Here is a 19,484-nt window from a genome sequence, read left to right on the forward strand (position 1 = left end):
TAAAAATGTGACAATTAGAGGGGAAATTACGGCAGCCATTTTGCAAATTGAGCCATAGCCACTCAACCTGTCACGAGTAAATAGAGACAGCGGTGGACCCACCAGGTCTGTCACAGTGGCGGCTAAAAAGATGAAAATGAATGTACAGCAAACTTCTTTATATAATGTGACGTAATAGAGTTGAAAGTAGGGTTACAAACTTCCTGAAACATTCAATAAATTCCCTGCTTTTCCAGAAATCCTTGGAGGATTGTGTATTTTCTGCTTCTTCCCTCCTGTTTCCGGGAATTCTCCAAGCGGGATACCGGAACATCCAGGGAATGTATTGAACGTTCCAGGAATTATGCAACCCTATTTAAAAGTACACTTAAAACTAGTGGGAAGAGAGTTTGTGGAAGTCTTGAAGCTTCATGGCACACATTTAGAGCTCAAATAACCTCTTAAAAGTGTGTTTACTCCAGATGGCTTCGTAAAGTCGCAGCGCCAACGTCTGGTGACAACTTTAATGTCCTCTGACAACTTTAATGTCCTCTGCCACACGTTGGAGTACATGAATTAACAAACGGGACAACAAAAAAGCATGAATAAAACAAGTAACAAAACACTCTTTTCTGGTGGGAATTAAACACAACTGCCATAAATTGCATGTCGACTTGCATCAATGTTGCATTGCCTTCATGTACTATTCATGCTCCTACATTAGTGATATGGTTTGTGTTCCGCGCTCTGCAGTGCTCTACGTATAGTGTGTCTCTTCAGAGAGCGATGTGTTTGGTTGGTCTTTTGGTGATAAAAGTCTGTAAACAATTAGTAGCTTTCAGTACAGTGCACTTTAAATCGTACCGTCATTGGAGGGAGGGAGGGAGAGAAAGAGCACGAGGAACTGAGATGGAGAGAAGGAAACAAACAAAGAGAGAGTGGTATAGAAAAGAGAGCGAGAAGAATGAAAGAAAGAGTGATGGCAGCGCGAGGACCCCGGCGATTAGCAGTCCCTCCCGGTGCCCGTCTGTACTCTGAACGCTGGCGGGGGGGGGGGGGTCACAACCCAAAATGTGTCTTGGGCGCCCGCTGACTAGCGACGCGATTGTATCGTTTATGTAAATGGTCCGTCCCAATTGCGAAGCAGAGTGAGGTGGCGCGTGACATTAACTAATGCGCTTCGGAGTGACATCCTCAAATTGAAAGGAAACCTTGTTAAGATGAATCATTTTAATAGAAATGGATAAATAAATGCATACGTCGAGGTTGGCCCTGCCGTCGTTGAGAGCCGGAAGAGAGGGCGAGAGAAAATCAAAAAACAAGAGGAACAGAGAGAGCGAGAGATAAATAATTAAGTGATTTGAGTCGACAGCAGATGATTAAAAAAGCATTATGGGTCACGGGGAACAGAGAGGATGATGGGAGTGGGAAAGGTCAGTGTGGATTAAATTAACTTCCTCTATTTCTGTAATACACATGATTATTCCCTGGTCGACGTCATCTTTATTCAATGAAGCGAACGGCTGGGTTCTCCTAGTTAAGGCCCCTTGAGGAGAGAAACACTCTGGTGAGACACTGGGCCCCAAAACGGAGATCTAGACTGAACACACTGGCTGTTATGTAGAGTAGATCACTGTCTGGAGGTCATCACTAGAGGTCAACAGGTCATGATGACTTCAGCCTATGTCCTTGTCTTTAAACTCCCCCCTATACCCAAACGTAGATCTAGACTGAATAGACTGACTGTTTTGTAGAGTTGTTGATGGGTCATCACTAGAGGTCAAAAGGTCATCATACTTTTCTTTATTCTGTGTTGTCTCTTTTATCAACTGTATCATTGATTTGTATGATCATGTATTGAGTGATGGGGCCGAGGTGGGACACTCCAGTCCTGAAGGGCTGCTGTGTGTGCATCATTTTGTTCCAAAATAATCAAATAAATCTATGTTTAATGTCACACACACCAGACAGGTGCAGTGAAATGTGTTGTTTTACAGGGTCAGACATTGTGGTGCAACGCCCCTGGATCAAACTATCATCAACATGTCTTTCACCTTGTCGGCTCGGCTATTCTAATCAGCCATCTTTGGGTTACTGGCACAACCCTCTGACCGCTAGGCTACCTGCTGCATACCTGATTCAAATAAACAGCTCATCCTGATCTTCAAATCACTATTTATTTCAAGTGTATTTCACCAGGTCTCAACACACTGTTGTGTAGTATAGTGCCTCCTGTCAGTGGTCGTGTGGCGGAGCGGTTCCATACCTGCAGACGGAGCACTGCCTCTGCGGCTGCAGCGCGGTGAACATCACGATGACTGAGTAGTTCCGGGGCGGGGCCTTGACGAACCTCCGGAACTTATCGCCGTTCATCCGGATCACGGAACGCCTGGAGCTCCACTCCATCATCTGATCCACCTTCTCCACCAACATGTTCTGGAACAGCACGGAAACCAGGGAGGGAGAGAGGGAGGACAAGAGGGGAGGAAGACGGAACGGGAAAAGGAGAGAAGAAGAGTGAAAGGAAAGGGAAGGGAAAAGGAGGGAGCAAGAGTGAAAGGGAAAGGAGGGAGGAAGAGTGAAAGGGAAGGAAAAAGGAGGGAGGAAGGGTGAAAGGGAAGGGAAGGTAAAAAGGAGGGAGGAAGGGTGAAAGGGAAGGGAAAAGGAGGGATGAAGAGTGAAAGGGAAGGGAAAAGGAGGGAGGACGAGTGAAAGGGAAGCGAAAAGGAGGGAAGGAAGGAGGACGAGTGAAAGGGAAGGGAAAAGGAGGGAGGAAGGGTGAAAGGGAAGGGAAAATGAGGGAGGAAGAGTGAAAGTTAAGGGAAAAGGAGGGAGGAAGGGTGAAAGGGAAGGGAAAAGGAGGGAGGAAGAGTGAAAGATAGAGGGTAAGGAAAACAGGAGAAACCATTATGAACAGGTATTAAACTAGGTGTCAACCAGGAAATAATTGGTGTTTTCTAGAATGAATGAGTCACACACACACACGAATCTCAAGGGGGGGTGCTATCAAACGTTGTGATGTGTGACAGCCATTGTGCTGTACAACTCTCCCCCGGAATACATTTTTGTTGTTGTTGAAAATCTACACGTTCAAGGGTATGGCTTCACAAAAGGGCATTGTGGTAGAAGTCGAAAACATTGATAAACTATTTTGCGTCCTGGCTCTCATTTGAAGTTTTATTCATGTGCACTGAATACGAGCTCTGAACAGAAGCGCTGTACCTAACAACTTAGGCTAGTGTTAAGAGTCTAGAAACTCATAGTAAAAGCCTAAAAAAAACATTGAATAACTTGTGGCATCGCTCTCGTTCAAAGTCTCATTCACAACGGCCAGCAACTCAAGGCCAAACAGTTCCAAATTCACACGGGGAGATTACAGATGCTTCTTCTTCAACAGTTCTCTTCAGAGTTGTGGAGTAATAGACTTCCTGCTGTCGCCATGACAACAGCCAGCCAATGTCCTGCGCCACTAACTGGATAGTTACTGTATAATGCAGAGGGATAGTATTTGAACTGTCCAACGTGAACAGAAGACTTCCTGACAGGTATAATGGTAGGGTATCAGTGAAACATGGCAGCCCTCAGCAACTGCTCAGCACAACTTTGAATCAGATTGATATCACTGGTGCCTAGACAAGAAGAAGTGCTCTCCAACCAGACTCTGTAGACAGCACAATACTTAACCTCCTGGTCTCGTGTGTGTGTGTGTGTGTGTGTGTGTGCGTGCGTGCGTGCGTGCGTGCGTGTTTGTGTCTGGGTCACACGTCCATGTCACCGCCTGTCTGTAATGGCAACTTCAATTATAGCATCAGTGTTGCAGAAAGACATCTAGGACTCTCTCTTTCTCTCCTCCCTCTCCTCTTTTAATCTGCATCTCCACCTCTCTCTCTCTCTCCCCTACCCTTCTTTACTCTCTCTCTCCTCCTCTCTCTCCCCTACCCTTCTTTACTCTGTCTCTCCTCCTCTCTCTCCCCTACCCTTCTTTACTCTCTCTCTCCTCCTCTCTCTCCCCTACCCTTCTTTACTCTCTCTCCTCCTCTCTCTCCCCTACCCTTCTTTACTCTCTCTCTCCTCCTCTCTCTCCCCTACCCTTCTTTACTCTCTCTCTCCTCCTCTCTCTCCCCTACCCTTCTTTACTCTGTCTCTCCTCCTCTCTCTCCCCTACACTTCTTTACTCTCTCTCTCCTCCTCTCTCTCCCCTACCCTTCTTTACTCTCTCTCTCTCTCCCCTACCCTTCTTTACTCTCTCTCTCCTCCTCTCTCTCCCCTACCCTTCTTTAGTCTCTCTCTCCTCCTCTCTCTCCCCTACCCTTCTTTACTCTCTCTCATCCTCTCTCTCCCCTACCCTTCTTTACTCTCTCTCCTCCTCTCTCTCCCCTACCCTTCTTTACTCTCTCTCTCCTCCTCCCTCTCTCCCCCTCTCCTTCTTCACTGTATCCTCCTCCCTCTCTTCCCCTCGCCCTCTTTACTCTCTCTCTCCTTCGCTCTCGCTCCCCCTTCTCCTCTGTATCTCCTCCTCTCCCCTGTCTCTCCTCTGCTCACTCTCCCCCTCTCCTTCTTTACACTCTCTCTCCTTCACACTCTCTCCCCTCTCCTCTGTATCTCCTCCTCTCCTTCTTTACTCGGTCTCTTCTCCTCGCTCTCTCTCTCTCCCTCTCATTTACTCTGTCTCTCCTCCTCTCTACCCCTCTCCTTCTTTACTCTGTCTCTCCTCCTCGCTCTCTCCCCCTCTCCTTTGTATCTCCCTCTCTCCTCCTTTACTCTGTCTCTCCTCCTCTCTCCTCTCTCCTCCTTTACTCTGTCTCTCTCTCTCTCCCCTACCCTTCTTTACTCTCTCTCTCCCCTACCCTTCTTTACTCTGTCTCTCCTCCTCTCTCTCCCCTACCCTTCTTTACTCTCTCTCTCATCCTCTCTCTCCCCTACCCTTCTTTACTCTCTCTCCTCCTCTCTCTCCCCTACCCTTCTTTACTCTCTCTCTCCTCCTCCCTCTCTCCCCCTCTCCTTTTTCACTGTATCCTCCTCCCTCTCTTCCCCTCGCCCTCTTTACTCTCTCTCTCCTTCGCTCTCGCTCCCCCTTCTCCTCTGTATCTCCCTCTCTCCTTCTTTACACTGTCTCTCCTTTGCTCTCTCTCCCCCTCCTCTCCTTCTTTACACTGTCTCTCCTCCTCTCTCTCTCCCTCTCCTTCTTTACTCTCTCTCTCCACACTCTCTCCCCTCTCCTCTGTATCTCCTCCTCTCCTTCTTTACTCGGTCTCTTCTCCTCGCTCTGTCTCTCCTCCTCGCTCTCTCTCTCTCCCTCTCATTTACTCTGTCTCTCCTCCTCTCTCCCCCTCTCCTCCTTTACTCTGTCTTTCCTCCTCTCTCTCTACCCCTCTCCTTCTTTACTCTGTCTCTCCTCCTCGCTCTCTCCCCCTCTCCTTTGTATCTCCCTCTCTCCTCCTTTACTCTGTCTCTCCTCCTCGCTCTCTCCCCCTCTCCTTTGTATCTCCTCCTCTCCCTCTTTACTCCGTCTCTCCTCCTCGCTCTCTCCCCCTCTCCTTCTTTACTGTCTCTCCACCTCTCGCTACTCTCCCCCCTCTCTCTCTAACAGCAGATGAGGGCTGTCATCAACTTTTCTGTTTATTTCCTGATTTATATGGTTTCTATTAATCCTCATCAAATGGACACGTCGAGAGAGGGAGGGATCAGAGGGCGAGCGGCGAAGTCGCTGAATAATTTAACGGTTGGATTTTGTAGGAGTCCAAAGTTGACAAAAAGGACTGAGACTGACTGTCTTAGTGAGTGTGAGGCTAAATTAAATATATTTTGCTGGGAGGGTGAAAGGTTTCTGACAGACTAGGATGTTTGATACAGTAGGGGGCAAAGACAGAGAGACAACCCTGCATAGAGACAACCCTGCATAGAGGCAACCCTGCATAGAGACAACCCCGCATAGAGACAACCCAGCATAGAGACAACCCTGCATAGAGACAACCCTGCATAGAGGCAACCCCGCATAGAGACAACCCTGCATAGAGACAACCCTGCATAGAGACAACCCAGCATCGAGACAACCCCGCATAGAGACAACCCTGCATAGAGGCAACCCTGCATCGAGGCAACCCTGCATAGAGACAACCCCGCATAGAGACAACCCTGCATAGAGACAACCCTGCATAGAGACAACCCTGCATAGAGACAACCCTGCATAGAGACAACCCTGCATAGAGACAACCCTGCATAGAGACAACCCTGCATAGAGACAACCCTGCATAGAGACAACCCTGCATAGAGACAACCCTGCATAGAGACAACCCCGCATAGAGACAACCCCGCATAGAGGCAACCCGCAGAGACAACCCTGCATAGAGACAACCCTGCATAGAGACAACCCTGCATAGAGACAACCCTGCATAGAGACGACCCTGCATAGAGACGACCCTGCATAGAGACGACCCTGCATAGAGACAACCCCGCATATAGACAACCCCGCATAGAGACAACCCTGCATCGAGACAACCCTGCATAGAGACAACCCAGCATAGAGACAACCCTACATAGAGACACAACATGCCATTATTGTGTATGGATGGATGCATGTCTCAGTGTGTGAGAGAGAAAGCTTGGCAGTCTTCCCTTGCGGAGCAGAGCGACAGGTTCCCTCCACTGCCTCCCCCCATAGGAGGCCCTGTCAGGCCTGCTGCCAATCACACACAGCGCTAATGATGCACCGGTCAACACACACACACACACACACACACACACACACACACACACACACACACACACACACACACACACACACACACACACACACACACACACACACACACACACACGAGACAAGCGATGGATGGAGGTAGAAAAGAGTAGTACAAAGGCACTGGAGAGGAAAGATGGAGGGACAATAGGAGAGAGAGAGACAGAGAGGGGATGGCAGAAGATGAGAACCAGAGGGATCAAATGAAAGACAGAAAGAGAGAGAAACAAAATAAGAGAGGAGTGGATAGAGTGGGCGAGAGAGAGCAAAAGATAAAAGGAGGTGGGAGAAGTAGGGAGAGAGAGAATAAAGAAAGATGGAGGAGGAGGAAACGCTGCACAAACAACAAAGAAGACCAGCCAATGTCAGCATTCTCTATCAAATTGAATCAAGTCTAGTTCTAACCATGCAGCCATTAAATAAAACTCTGTTTTGGCCACAAGGGGCAGTATCTTCCACCAGAACCATCACAATGTGATACCTCTCTCTCTTCCCCTGTCTGACAGGCACTGACTAAACAACCTTCATTCACCCCCACAACAATGTCTCTGCAGTGTCTCAGTTCACACTCACACACTCACTCACTCACACACTCACTCACTCACACACTCACTCACACACTCACTCACACACTCACTCACTCACTCACTCACTCACTCACTCACTCACTCACACACTCACACACTCACTCACTCACTCACACACTCACACACTCACACACTCACACACTCACACACTCACACACTCACACACTCACACACTCACACACTCACTCACTCACACACTCACACACTCACACACTCACACACTCACTCACACACTCACACACTCACACACTCACACACTCACTCACACACTCACACACTCACACACTCACACACTCACACACTCACACACACTCACTCACTCACTCACTCACTCACTCACTCACTCACTCACTCACTCACTCACTCACTCACTCACTCACACACTCACTCACTCACACACTCACTCACACACTCACTCACACACTCACTCACACACTCACTCACACACTCACTCACTCACTCACTCACACACTCACTCACAGGCACCTTCACCAGGTGGCTAACTAAAGTGACGTGTCGGAAGACTGTTGACAGCTTGATCCCTGGTGAGCGTCCGCTTCACGGAGACGAAGCACGGAGACGAAGCACACATTTCCTCTGTCGGAAGTGTCGCCTCCCTCACACACTCACAGAAGTACGCGTGGGGACACACATTGTGTACTCATGGGATAGCTCTATGACTGGGTATCACTGGGTAGTGTATCCTGGCAGCACTCACTGCCAAGGTACCTCATAGGTACAGCAAGCATCTGGTATCTCACTGGCATTTAGATAATTTCAATATTTGAACAGACATGTAAATATGTCGCCGATAAATAACAAATCCCAGAATTAGAAAGGAATGTGGTATTTTTCCACAGACAATCACACATCCCATCAGATGATGATCTCAACACCCAAAAATCAACCCATTTAATGAGCATGGTCAACATAACCAACCTACATCTAATGAACATGGTCAACATAACCGACCTACATCTAATGAACATGTTCAACATAACCGACCTACATCTAATGAACATGGTCAACATAACCGACCTACATCTAATGAACATGGTCAACATAACCGACCTACATCTAATTAACATGGTCAACATAACCGACCTACATCTAATGAACATGGTCAACATAACCGACCTACATCTAATGAACATGTTCAACATAACCAACCTACATCTAATGGACATGGTCAACATAACCAACCTACATCTAATGAACATGGTCAACATAACCAACCTACATCTAATGAACATGGTCAACATAACCGACCTACATTTAATGAACATGTCCAACATAACCGACCTACATCTAATGAACATGGTCAACATAACCGACCTACATCTAATGAACATGGTCAACATAACCGACCTACATTTAATGAAAATGGTCAACATAACCGACCTATATCTAATGAACATGGTCAACATAATCGACCTACATCTAATGGACACGGTCAACATAACCGACCTACATCTAATGAACATGGTCAACATAACCGACCTACATTTAATGAAAATGGTCAACATAACCGACCTATATCTAATGAACATGGTCAACATAATCGACCTACATCTAATGGACACGGTCAACATAACCGACCTACATCTAATGAACATGGTCGACATAACCGACCTACATCTAATGAACATGGTCAACATAACCGACATACATCTCCAGATTAACACTCTACATGGTCAACATAACCGACCTACATCTCCAGATAAACACTCTACATGGTCAACATAACCGACCTACATCTCCAGATTAACACTCTACATGGTCAACATAACCGACCTACACCTCCAGATAAACACTCTACATGGTCAACATAACCGACCTACACCTCCAGATAAATCTCTTGATGCTAGGGGTCAGATTATTATATATTTTTTTTTAAATAACGTTCCCAAGGTAAACGGACTATTTCTCAGGCCCAGATCGTAGAATATGCATATAATTTACAGATTAGGATAGAAAACACTCTAAAGTTTCCAAAACTGTCAAAATATTGTCTGTGAGTATAACAAAACTGATTCTACATGCAAAAACCTGAGAAAATCTAACCTGGGAGTGATTTTTTTTAAACAAATCTGTGTTTCCTGGCCAGTCTTTCTTCCATTTAAAGGGATATGAACCAGATTCCTTTTACAATGGCTTCTTCAGGCTGTGACCAGGCATTAGACATAGTTTCAGGCTTTTATTTTGAAAAATTTGCGAGATTTTTCAAAACTAGTCAGGTGTCCTCTGATTAGTTCCTGCACGCGAGAGGGGTAGCTCTCCATTTTCTTTTTCTCTCTTATTGAATAGGTTACGGTCCGGTTGAAATATTATCGATTATGTTTGTTAAAAACAACCTGAGGATTGATTATAAAAAACATTTGACATGTTTCTACGACCATTACGGATACTTTTTGGAATTTTCGTCGAATGGAACGAGGCTTTGGTTTTCTGAACATAACGCACAACCCAAATGGCGTTTTTTTGTTATAAAAGTAATATTTATCGAACAAAAATAACATTTGTTGTGTAACTGGGAGTCTCGTGAGTGCAAACATCCAAAGATTATCAAAGGTAAGCGATTAATTTGATTGCTTTTCTGACTTTCGTGACCAAGCTAACCAAGCTAATATAAGGCTAACTGTTATAGCATTGATTGATACACTCACAAAAACTTGGATTTATTTAGCTGTAAAGCATATTTTCAAAATCTGACACGATAGGTGGATTAACAACAAGCTAAACTGTGTTTTGGTATATTTCACTTGTGATTGCATGATTATTGAATATTTTTTATAATATTTTGCGCCCTGCAATTCAGCTGTTGTTTATGAAAATTATCCCGTAAAAGGGATCCGTAGCGCAGAGAAGTTAACACTCTACATGGTCAACATAACCGACCTACACCTCCAGATTAACACTATACATGTTCAACATAACTGACCTACACCTCCAGATTAACACTATACATGGTCAACATAACCAACCTATACCTCCAGATGAACACTCTACATGGTCAACATAACCGATCTCCACCTCCAGATCAACACTCTACATGGTCAACATAACCGACCTACACCTCCAGGTTAACACTCTACATGGTCAACATAACTGACCTACATCTAATGAACATGGTCAACATAACCAACCTACATCTCCAGATTAACACTCTACATGGTCAACATAACCGACCTATACCTCCAGATGAACACTCTACATGGTCAACATAACCGACCTCCACCTCCAGATGAACAATCTACATGGTCAACATAACCAACCTATACCTCCAGATGAACACTCTACATGGTCAACATAACCGATCTCCACCTCCAGATCAACACTCTACATGGTCAACATAACCGATCTCCACCTCCAGATAAACACTCTACATGGTCAACATAACCAACCTCCACCTCCAGATAAACACTCTACATGGTCAACATAACCGATCTCCACCTCCAGATTAACACTCTACATGGTCAACATAACCAACCTCCACCTCCAGATAAACACTCTACATGGTCAACATAACCAACCTACACCTCCAGATTAACACTCTACATGGTCAACATAACCAACCTCCACCTCCAGATAAACATTGTCTAAACACTCTACATTGTCTCTTCATTATAAACAACATTAACCATTACTGCTAACAACATGTCCTCTCTTCCATCTGGTTTGGCAACATAGGCCAGTTAGTGAATCATGGACCAGTGTGTGTTTAACAGCATATGTTCTGTTCTGCTCCAGTGGCCTGTGTATTTCTGTGTGTGTGTGTATATTTCCGTTAGTGTGTATGTGTATTTTTCTATACGTGTGTATGTGTATTTTTCTATACGTGTGTATGTGTATATTTCCGTTAGTGTGTATGTGTATATTTCCGTTAGTGTGTATGTTTCTGTAAGTGTGTATGTGTATGTTTCTGTAAGTGTGTATGTGTATATTTCCGTTAGTGTGTATGTGTATATTTCCGTTAGTGTGTATGTGGATATTTCCGTTAGTGTGTATGTTTCTGTAAGTGTGTATGTGTAAGTGTGCATTTCTGTTCGCCCACCTCCCTGTTGACGCTTGGTGAATTTGAAGCCCTGACTCCCCCTCAGGTCTCAGGTCAGATGTTCCAGGCTTAGAGGCTACTGTTTCTGGACTGCAGTGGACTGAATCTTTAGTAAACCTCTCTCGACTCAAACATGTATTATGTTGTTGAGGAGTGAGGGAGGGGAAACGAGGTGAGGGCAGGGAGGTATATGAGAAGGTGTGACAAGACAAGAGAAGGAGGGGGGAGAGAGAGATCTTTATTCCTTTTGGAACTTTTGTGAGTGTAATGTTTAGTGTCCATTTTTTGTTTATTATCTATTTCACTTGCTTTGACAATGTAAACATAATTTACCCATGCCAATAAAGCTCCTTAAATTGAATTGAGAGAGAGAGAGAGTCATACTGGCTCTTAGGTAGCTAGTGGCTTCTCCAGAGAGGTCATATAAGAAAGAGAGAGAAAAAAAGAGGGAGAGAGAAAAAGAGAGGGAGGGAAAGCCAAACGGACTCACTGAAAGCCCTGAATGCATCATCCAGGACTCCTTGGGGCTCTTGAGTATAAAAAGTAGAAACAATATAATATAATCTTGGATTTCTGACAGCAGGGAAGCCATTTTGTGTCAAACTGTGACTTGTAACGGCAAAGTACAAGAGCTAAAGTACTGCAACTGGTCCAGGGGCAAATCCGAAATGGCACCGTATAGGAATAGTATTAATAGTGTTCCCTAACACCTGACCAAAAGTGTTTCAGTTAATATATTGTAGGGAATAGGGAGCCATTTGGGAGTTGGGACAAAGCCTAGGTCAATCCAAACTCTGGCCACTGTAAGGCCATCGACCTTCAAGGGTCAATGACGTCCGATTCAAAGGTCACAAGGTCACTAAGACCTGCCACTTTCCCCTCAAAATGAAAGCTGAAAATCCAACAACCCCCCTGCAGAGCTCACCAGCGCCGGTCCCCGTCGTTAACCTGGGCAGACGGGATTACAGGATGTCTAATTGGCGTTGCGGCGCTCACGACTGTAAAGCGTCGGGGTAACTGACTGTAGCCAAGAGATAAGGTTACCGGGACGATGCAGCATGCAGTCTCAGAGCCAGACATCACTCCCCTCCTCCTCCTTCCCTCATTCTACCCACCAGCCACCCCTATGGCTGTAACCAGTGAGTCAACAGATGGGCGTGTCAGAGCCGTCTTAAAATCAGGCTCACGGGTGAAACATCAACGCTAACCAAGGGAGGGTATTTTGGGTGGGTAGGATTTGGTCACACACATCCCATCTACACACACACACAAACCTCTCTCTACACACACACCTCTACACACACCCACCTCTCTACACACACCCACCTCTCTACACACACCCACCTCTCTACACACGCACACCTCTCTACACATGCACACCTCTCTACACACGCACACCTCTCTACACACACACACATACACATCTCTACACACACACATCTCTACACACACACATCTCTACACACACACATCTCTACACACACACACACACACACACACACACACACCTCTCTACACAAAAGGTATCAGTTGTGAGGACTTACACATTAAAGGACATAGCAGATAATATTCAAATTTTGGGTGATTTTAATATTCACACAGACCCACTCCAAAAGGCTTTCGGAGCCATCATTGACTCAGTGGGTTTTGTCCAACATGTCTCTGGTCCTACTCACTGCCACAGTCATACTCTGGATCTAGTTTTGTACCATTGGAATAAATGTTGTAGATCTTAATGTTTTTCCTCATAATCCTGGACTATCAGACCACCATTTTATTACGTTTGCAATCGCAACAAATAATCTGCTCAGACCCCAACCAAGGATCATCAAAAGTCATGCTATAAATTTTCAGACAACACAAAGATTCCTTGATGCCCTTCCAGACTCCCTCTGCCTACCCAAGGACGTCAGAGGACAAAAATTAGTTAACCACCTAACTGAGGAACTCAATTTAACCGTGCGCAATACCCTAGATGCAGTTGCACCCCTAAAAACGAAAAACATTTGTCATAAGAAACTAGCTCCCTGGTATACAGAAAATACCCGAGCTCTGAAGAAAGCTTTCAGAAAATTGGAACGGAAATGGCGCCACACCAAACTGGAAGTCTTCCGACTAGCTTGGAAAGTCAGTAGCTTAATTGAGGAAATTAAGAACAATCCGAAATTTATTTTTGATACTGTCACAAAGCTAATTAAAAAGCAGCATTCCCCAAGAGAGGATGGCTTTCACTTCAGCAGTAATAAATTCGTGAACTTCTCTGAGGAAAAGATCATGATCATTAGAAAGCAAATTACGGACTCCTCTTTAAATCTGTGTATTCCTCCAAAGCTCAGCTGTCCTGAGTCTGCACAACTCTGCCAGGACCTAGGATCAAGAGAGACACTCAAGTGTTTTAGTACTATATCTCTTGACACAATTATGAAAACAATCATGGCATCTAAACCTTCGAGCTGCATACTGGATCCTATTCCAACTAAACTACTGAAAGAGCTGCTTCCTGTGCTTGGCCCTCCTATGTTGAACATAATAAACGGCTCTCTATCCACCGGATGTGTACCAAACTAACTAAAAGTGGAAGTAATAAAGCCTCTCTTGAAAAAGTCAAACTTTGACCCAGAAAATATAAAAAAACTAATCGGCCTATATCGAATCTTCCATTCCTCTCAAAATGTTTTTAAAAATCTGTTGCGCAGCAACTCACTGCCTTCCTGAAGACAAACAATGTATACGAAATGCTTCAGTCTGGTTTTAGACCCCATCATAGCACTGAGACTACACTTGTGAAGGTGGTAAATTACCTTTTAATGGCGTCAGACCGAGGCTCTGCATCTGTCCTCGTGCTCCTAGACCTTAGTGCTGCCTTTGATACCATCGATCACCACATTCTTTTGGAGAGATTGGAAACCCAAATTGGTCTACACGGACAAGTTCTGGCCTGGTTTAGATCTTATCTGTCGGGAAAGATATCAGTTTGTCTCTGAATGGTATGTCCTCTGACAAATCAACTGTACATTTCGGTGTTCCTCAAGGTTCCGTTTTAGGACCACTATTGTTTTCACTATATATTTTACCTCTTGGGGATGTCATTCGAAAACATAATGTTAAATATCACTGCTATGCAGGTGACACACAGCTGTACATTTCAATGAAACATGGTGAAGCCCCAAAATTGCCCTCGCTAGAAGCCTGTGTTTCAGACATAAGAAAGTGGATGGCTGAAAACGTTCTACTTTTAAACTCGGACAGAGATGCTTGTTCTAGGTCCCAAGAAACAAAGAGATCTTCTGTTGAATCTGACAATTAATCTTGATGGTTGTAAAGTCGTCTCAAATAAAACTGTGAAGGACCTCGCCGTTACTCTGGACCCTGATCTATCCTTTGATGAACATATCAAGACTGTTTCAAGGACAGCTTTTTCCATCTACGTAACATTGCAAAAATCAGAGACTTTCTGTCCAAAAATGATGCAGAAAAATTTATCCATGCTTTTGTTACTTCTAGGTTAGACTACTGCAATGCTCTACTTTCCGTCTACCCAGATAAAGCATTAAATAAACTTCAGTTAGTGCTAAATACGGCTGCTAGAATCCTGACTAGAATCAAACAATTTGATCATATTACTCCAGTGCTAGCTTCCCTACACTGGCTTCCTGTTAAGGCAAGGGCTGATTTCAAGGTTTTACTGCTAACCTACAAAGCATTACATGGGCTTGCTCCTACCTATCTTTCCGATTTGGTCCTGCCGAACATACCTACACGTACGCTACGGTCACAAGATGCAGGCCTTCTAATTATCCCTAGAATTTCTAAGCAAACAGCTGGTGGCAGGGCTTTCTCCTATAGAGCTCCATTTTTATGGAATGGTCTGCCTACCCATGTGAGAGACGCAGACTCGGTCTCAACTTTTAAGTCTTTACTGAAGACTCATCTCTTCAGTGGGTCATATGATTGAGTGTAGTCTGGCCCAGGAGTGTGAAGGTGAATGGAAAGGCTCTGGAGCAACGAACCGCCCTTGCTGTCTCTGCCTGGCCGGTTCCCCTCTCTCCACTGGGATTCTCTGCCTCTAACCCTATTACAGGGGCTGAGTCACTGGCTTACTGGTGCTCTTTCATACCGTCCCTAGGAGGGGTGCGTCACTTCAGTGGGTTGAGTCACTGACGTGATATTCCTGTCTGAGTTGGCGCCGGCCCCTTGGGATGTGCCGTGACGGAGATCTTTGTGGGCTATACTCGGCCTTGTCTCAGGATGGTACGTTGGTGGTTGAAGATATCCCTCTAGTGGTGTGGGGGCTGTGCTTTGGCAAAGTGGGTGGAGTTATATCCTTCCTGTTTGGCCCTGTCCGGGGGTATCATCTGATTGGGCCACAGTGTCTCCTGACCCCTCCTGTCTCAGCCTCCAGTATTTATGCTGCATTAGTTTGTGTCGGGGGGCTAGGGTCAGTTTGTTATATCTGGAGTACTTCTCCTGTCTTATCCGGTGTCCTGTGTGAATTTAAGTATGCTCTCTCTAATTCTCCCTTTCTCTCTCTCGGAGGACCTGAGCCCTAGGACCATGCCTCAGGACTACCTGGCATGATGACTCCTTGCTGTCCCCAGTCCACCTGGCCGTGCTGCTGCTCCAGTTTCAACTGTTCTGCCTGCGGCTATGGAACCCTGACCTGTTCACCGGACGTGCTACCTGTCCCAGACCTGCTGTTTTCAACTCTCTAGAGACAGCAGGAGTGGTAGAGATACTCTTAATGATCGGCTATGAAAAGCCAACTGGCATTTACTCCTGAGGTGCTGACTTGCTGCACCCTCGACAACTACTGTGATTATTATTATTTGACCATGCTGGTCATTTATGAACATTTGAACATCTTGGCCATGTTCTGTTATAATCTCCACCCGGCACAGCCAGAAGAGGACTGGCCACCCCTCATAGCCTGGTTCCTCTCTAAGTTTCTTCCTAGGTTTTGGCCTTTCTAGGGAGTTTTTCCTAGCCACCGTGCTTCTACATCTGCATTGCTTGCTGTTTGGGGTTTTAAGCTGGGTTTCTGTACAGCACTTTCAGATATCAGCTGATGTAAGAAGGGCTATATAAATAAATTTGATGACGATCAACTAGTTAGAGAGCTGACTGGGAGGAAGTCCTCAGTTGGTTTATGTTAATGTCACATAACTGGGGAGTCCAGTTGTTGGGCATGTCTGCCTTAGAGGGACATTAGGCGGCTCTCAGTGGTCGTGCCTACGCTTGACATTTACATGCGACTTCTGCTATCAGAATACAAAGATCACATTGAAAAGACTAGACACACAAAAGTGGCTTTGTGGTTCGATTGTGTTCAGATCTGTCTGACCACTTCAGGAGCTGGTCAGGGCTGCATTGTGCATGGATTTCTCCTCAGTCTGGACGCAATCAGGCTACTGAAAGCGCACACAGTGGGCGACGTCATCATCACTCCTACCATAAGTCTCCAGAAAACTTGTGTTTTGGGACCGAGAGGCACCGTTTCATTATAAAATTGGAGGAAATACGTTGAGGAACGTGTCTGCTGGCCTCATAAATGCTAGCCCGCGAGCTTTTCACTTAGAAAAACTTGTTTCTGTCTGGCTAAGAGTTCATCTGTTTGCAATCCCTTTAGAGTTCCTTGCTAGCTACAGTAGTTAGCTACAGTAGTTAGCTACAGTAGTTAGCTACTGCCATCAGTTGTTGCGTTATCATATTTAGCCTATTCTACTGTTCGTAGAATGCATTCTGGCATGGTAATATAGTGCAGGAAAAGGGAATCCAGACACACTGTGGACATGGTAGACACATTTAAATGTATTTGTAGACGCATGACACGTTCGGAATTCCATGATCAGATCAGAATCAGATCAGAATACTAAAGCTACATGAAGTGTCAAGTATAGACACGGCTTCTGTCTCCCGCTGACTCTCTTGTCAAGTTGTCTCTCTTCATCTCCCTTCTGTCAATTCCTCTCTCCCTGCGGTCTCTCCCTCTCATACTTTTCTCCATCTCTCTCTCTCTCTCTCTCTCTCTTGTGGTGTCGTCCTCTGAAAACCTTAATCTCCCTGCTATTTTTCCCAACAATTCTTCCTTTCTTTCCATCTCTTTTCCCACCGCTTCCTTCCTCCCGGTTATCTCCCGTCCCTCCTTCAACCCGTCCCTCCATCTCTGTCCTCTTGTGGTTCTCGGATCTCCTCCTGTCGCCCCATGCAGTGCTGGGACAGCTGTAGAAGACCTTCCTGTGTGACCCACTCTGTCATATTCCTCTCTGCTGCCATTTGCATTAGTTATCTCTCCTCTCTTGCCTTCACTCATCCCCCTCTCCCTCACAACCTTATCGCTAACATGTTTGACTGAGGACGCCGGACGCATACTGACACGCTGCAATTTACAGTTTACAATTGGCTCATTCATCCCCCTCCTCTCCCCTGTAACTATTCCCCAGGTCGTTGCTGCAAATGAGAACGTGTTCTCAGTCAACTTACCTGGTAAAATAACGGTAAATAAATAAATAAATAAATAATCATCCCGGTTGCTGCACCACGTGACGTCAAGTGCAAATGTGATTTGGAGCTGCATTAAAGTCGTTTATGAATATTCAGGAGTATGCAAAAACAACAAGCCCGTCGCATATGTTGAGGTGGATGTTGTTAGACTGTCTCAGAAGGCCAGTCATTGTGTGCCGTGATTGCTGGCAATATGAGAGGTGCAATGCCCAAGTACTTGGTTATTTCTAGATAAAATGTATTGTTAAACTGAGATTCATTTCAAGACCTACTTGGGGGCGCAGTGAAGCTACAGTATGACCTCACTCTAGAGAGCAGAACACATCCCTGGGAAGCCACTCGGACAGAGAGGCTATTTATTGCTCACAGAGCAACCGCAACGGGGAACAAATGACACTGAGAGCAAGCACTTCCTCTCCCTCTCCTGCCGTCTCTCTCTACTCTTGGGCCAACAACGACAACAACAGCAGTGGGCACTACAAGCGGCGTGATTGAAAACGGCTAGGTCAAAGCGCTTTGGAATTCCCTATTGAGTGGGGGGATTTAGAGAAATTGTCCCGGGATGACTCACCACAAAAGGACATCAATCCTACTGAGCCAGAGCGTTTAGAAACCGGCGAGGTAGGAGGGACGGAAGCATGGAAGGAGGTTGGTCTCATGATCACACATTTCAATTCCCCCCTTATGTGGCAGAAAGAGGTTAATCCTTCCTGCCCCCCCTCCCCAACCACCCCCTACCCATCCCAAAGGTACTAAGGGCCAAAGGTGACGAAAACAATCCAACATGGTCGTTACCCTCCGTAAGAGCGTCCTATTTACCTGGTCTGACCCTCATCTCTCAAGGCAAAGGAGAAACTCTTGGGAAATGGGTTTGACAAATCTCTGGAGCAAGTAGACGTCAGATACAACAACAGCAGCAAGGTGGGGAGGTTTACGGGCTGATGGACAAACAGACAAACAGAGAGAAAGATGGAATCACACACAGAGAGAAAAACAATCATGTTTTTGTGGTTCGTTCACTGGGTCGGCCATTGTCGTGGATTCTACACCTATCAGTCGACATTGGTTGAGAAGTGACGAGGGTGGACTATTGACTCTGAAGTGGGCCTGGAAATAAGCGATCCACAAAAGCATGTGTGTCTCTCTCAGTGTGTCATTGTTCGGTCTATCTGTCCTTCACCTCTATCCCTCATTTTAAATGTACATTTTAGTCATTCAGCAGACGCTCTTCTCCAGAGCGACTTACAGTAGTACATACATTTCCCCCGTGGGAATCCAACCCACAACCCTGACGTTGTAAGAGCCACGCTCCGCCACCTGAGCCACGCTGCGCCACCTGAGCCACGCTCCGCCATCTGAGCCACGCTCCGCCAACTGAGCCACGCTCCTCCAACTGAGCCACGCTCCTCCAACTGAGCCACGCTCCGCCAACTGAGCCACGCTCCGCCAACTGAGCCACGCTCCTCCAACTGAGCCACGCTCCTCCAACTGAGCCACGCTCCGCCAACTGAGCCACGCTCCGCCAACTGAGCCACGCTCCGCCAACTGAGCCACGCTCCTCCAACTGAGCCACGCTCCGCCAACTGAGCCACGCTCCTCCAACTGAGCCACGCTCCTCCACCTG

The 19,484-nt window shown here is 45.9% G+C and overlaps 1 protein-coding gene across 2 annotated transcripts in view; it reads right to left on the reverse strand.

The window, feature by feature from the left end:
* The window catches only part of tusc3 (tumor suppressor candidate 3), a 112,153-nt gene that overhangs the window by 69,499 nt on the left and 23,170 nt on the right, over nucleotides 1-19,484 (reverse strand). For both annotated transcript variants that reach the window (XM_055924086.1, XM_055924085.1), the window contains exon 2: nucleotides 2,246-2,415. In XM_055924086.1, the coding sequence (XP_055780061.1) occupies nucleotides 2,246-2,415 (170 nt within the window). The remainder of the gene's footprint in view (nucleotides 1-2,245; nucleotides 2,416-19,484) is intronic.

Source organism: Salvelinus fontinalis, chromosome 5, assembly GCF_029448725.1.
Source record: "Salvelinus fontinalis isolate EN_2023a chromosome 5, ASM2944872v1, whole genome shotgun sequence".
Lineage (NCBI taxonomy): Eukaryota > Metazoa > Chordata > Actinopteri > Salmoniformes > Salmonidae > Salvelinus > Salvelinus fontinalis.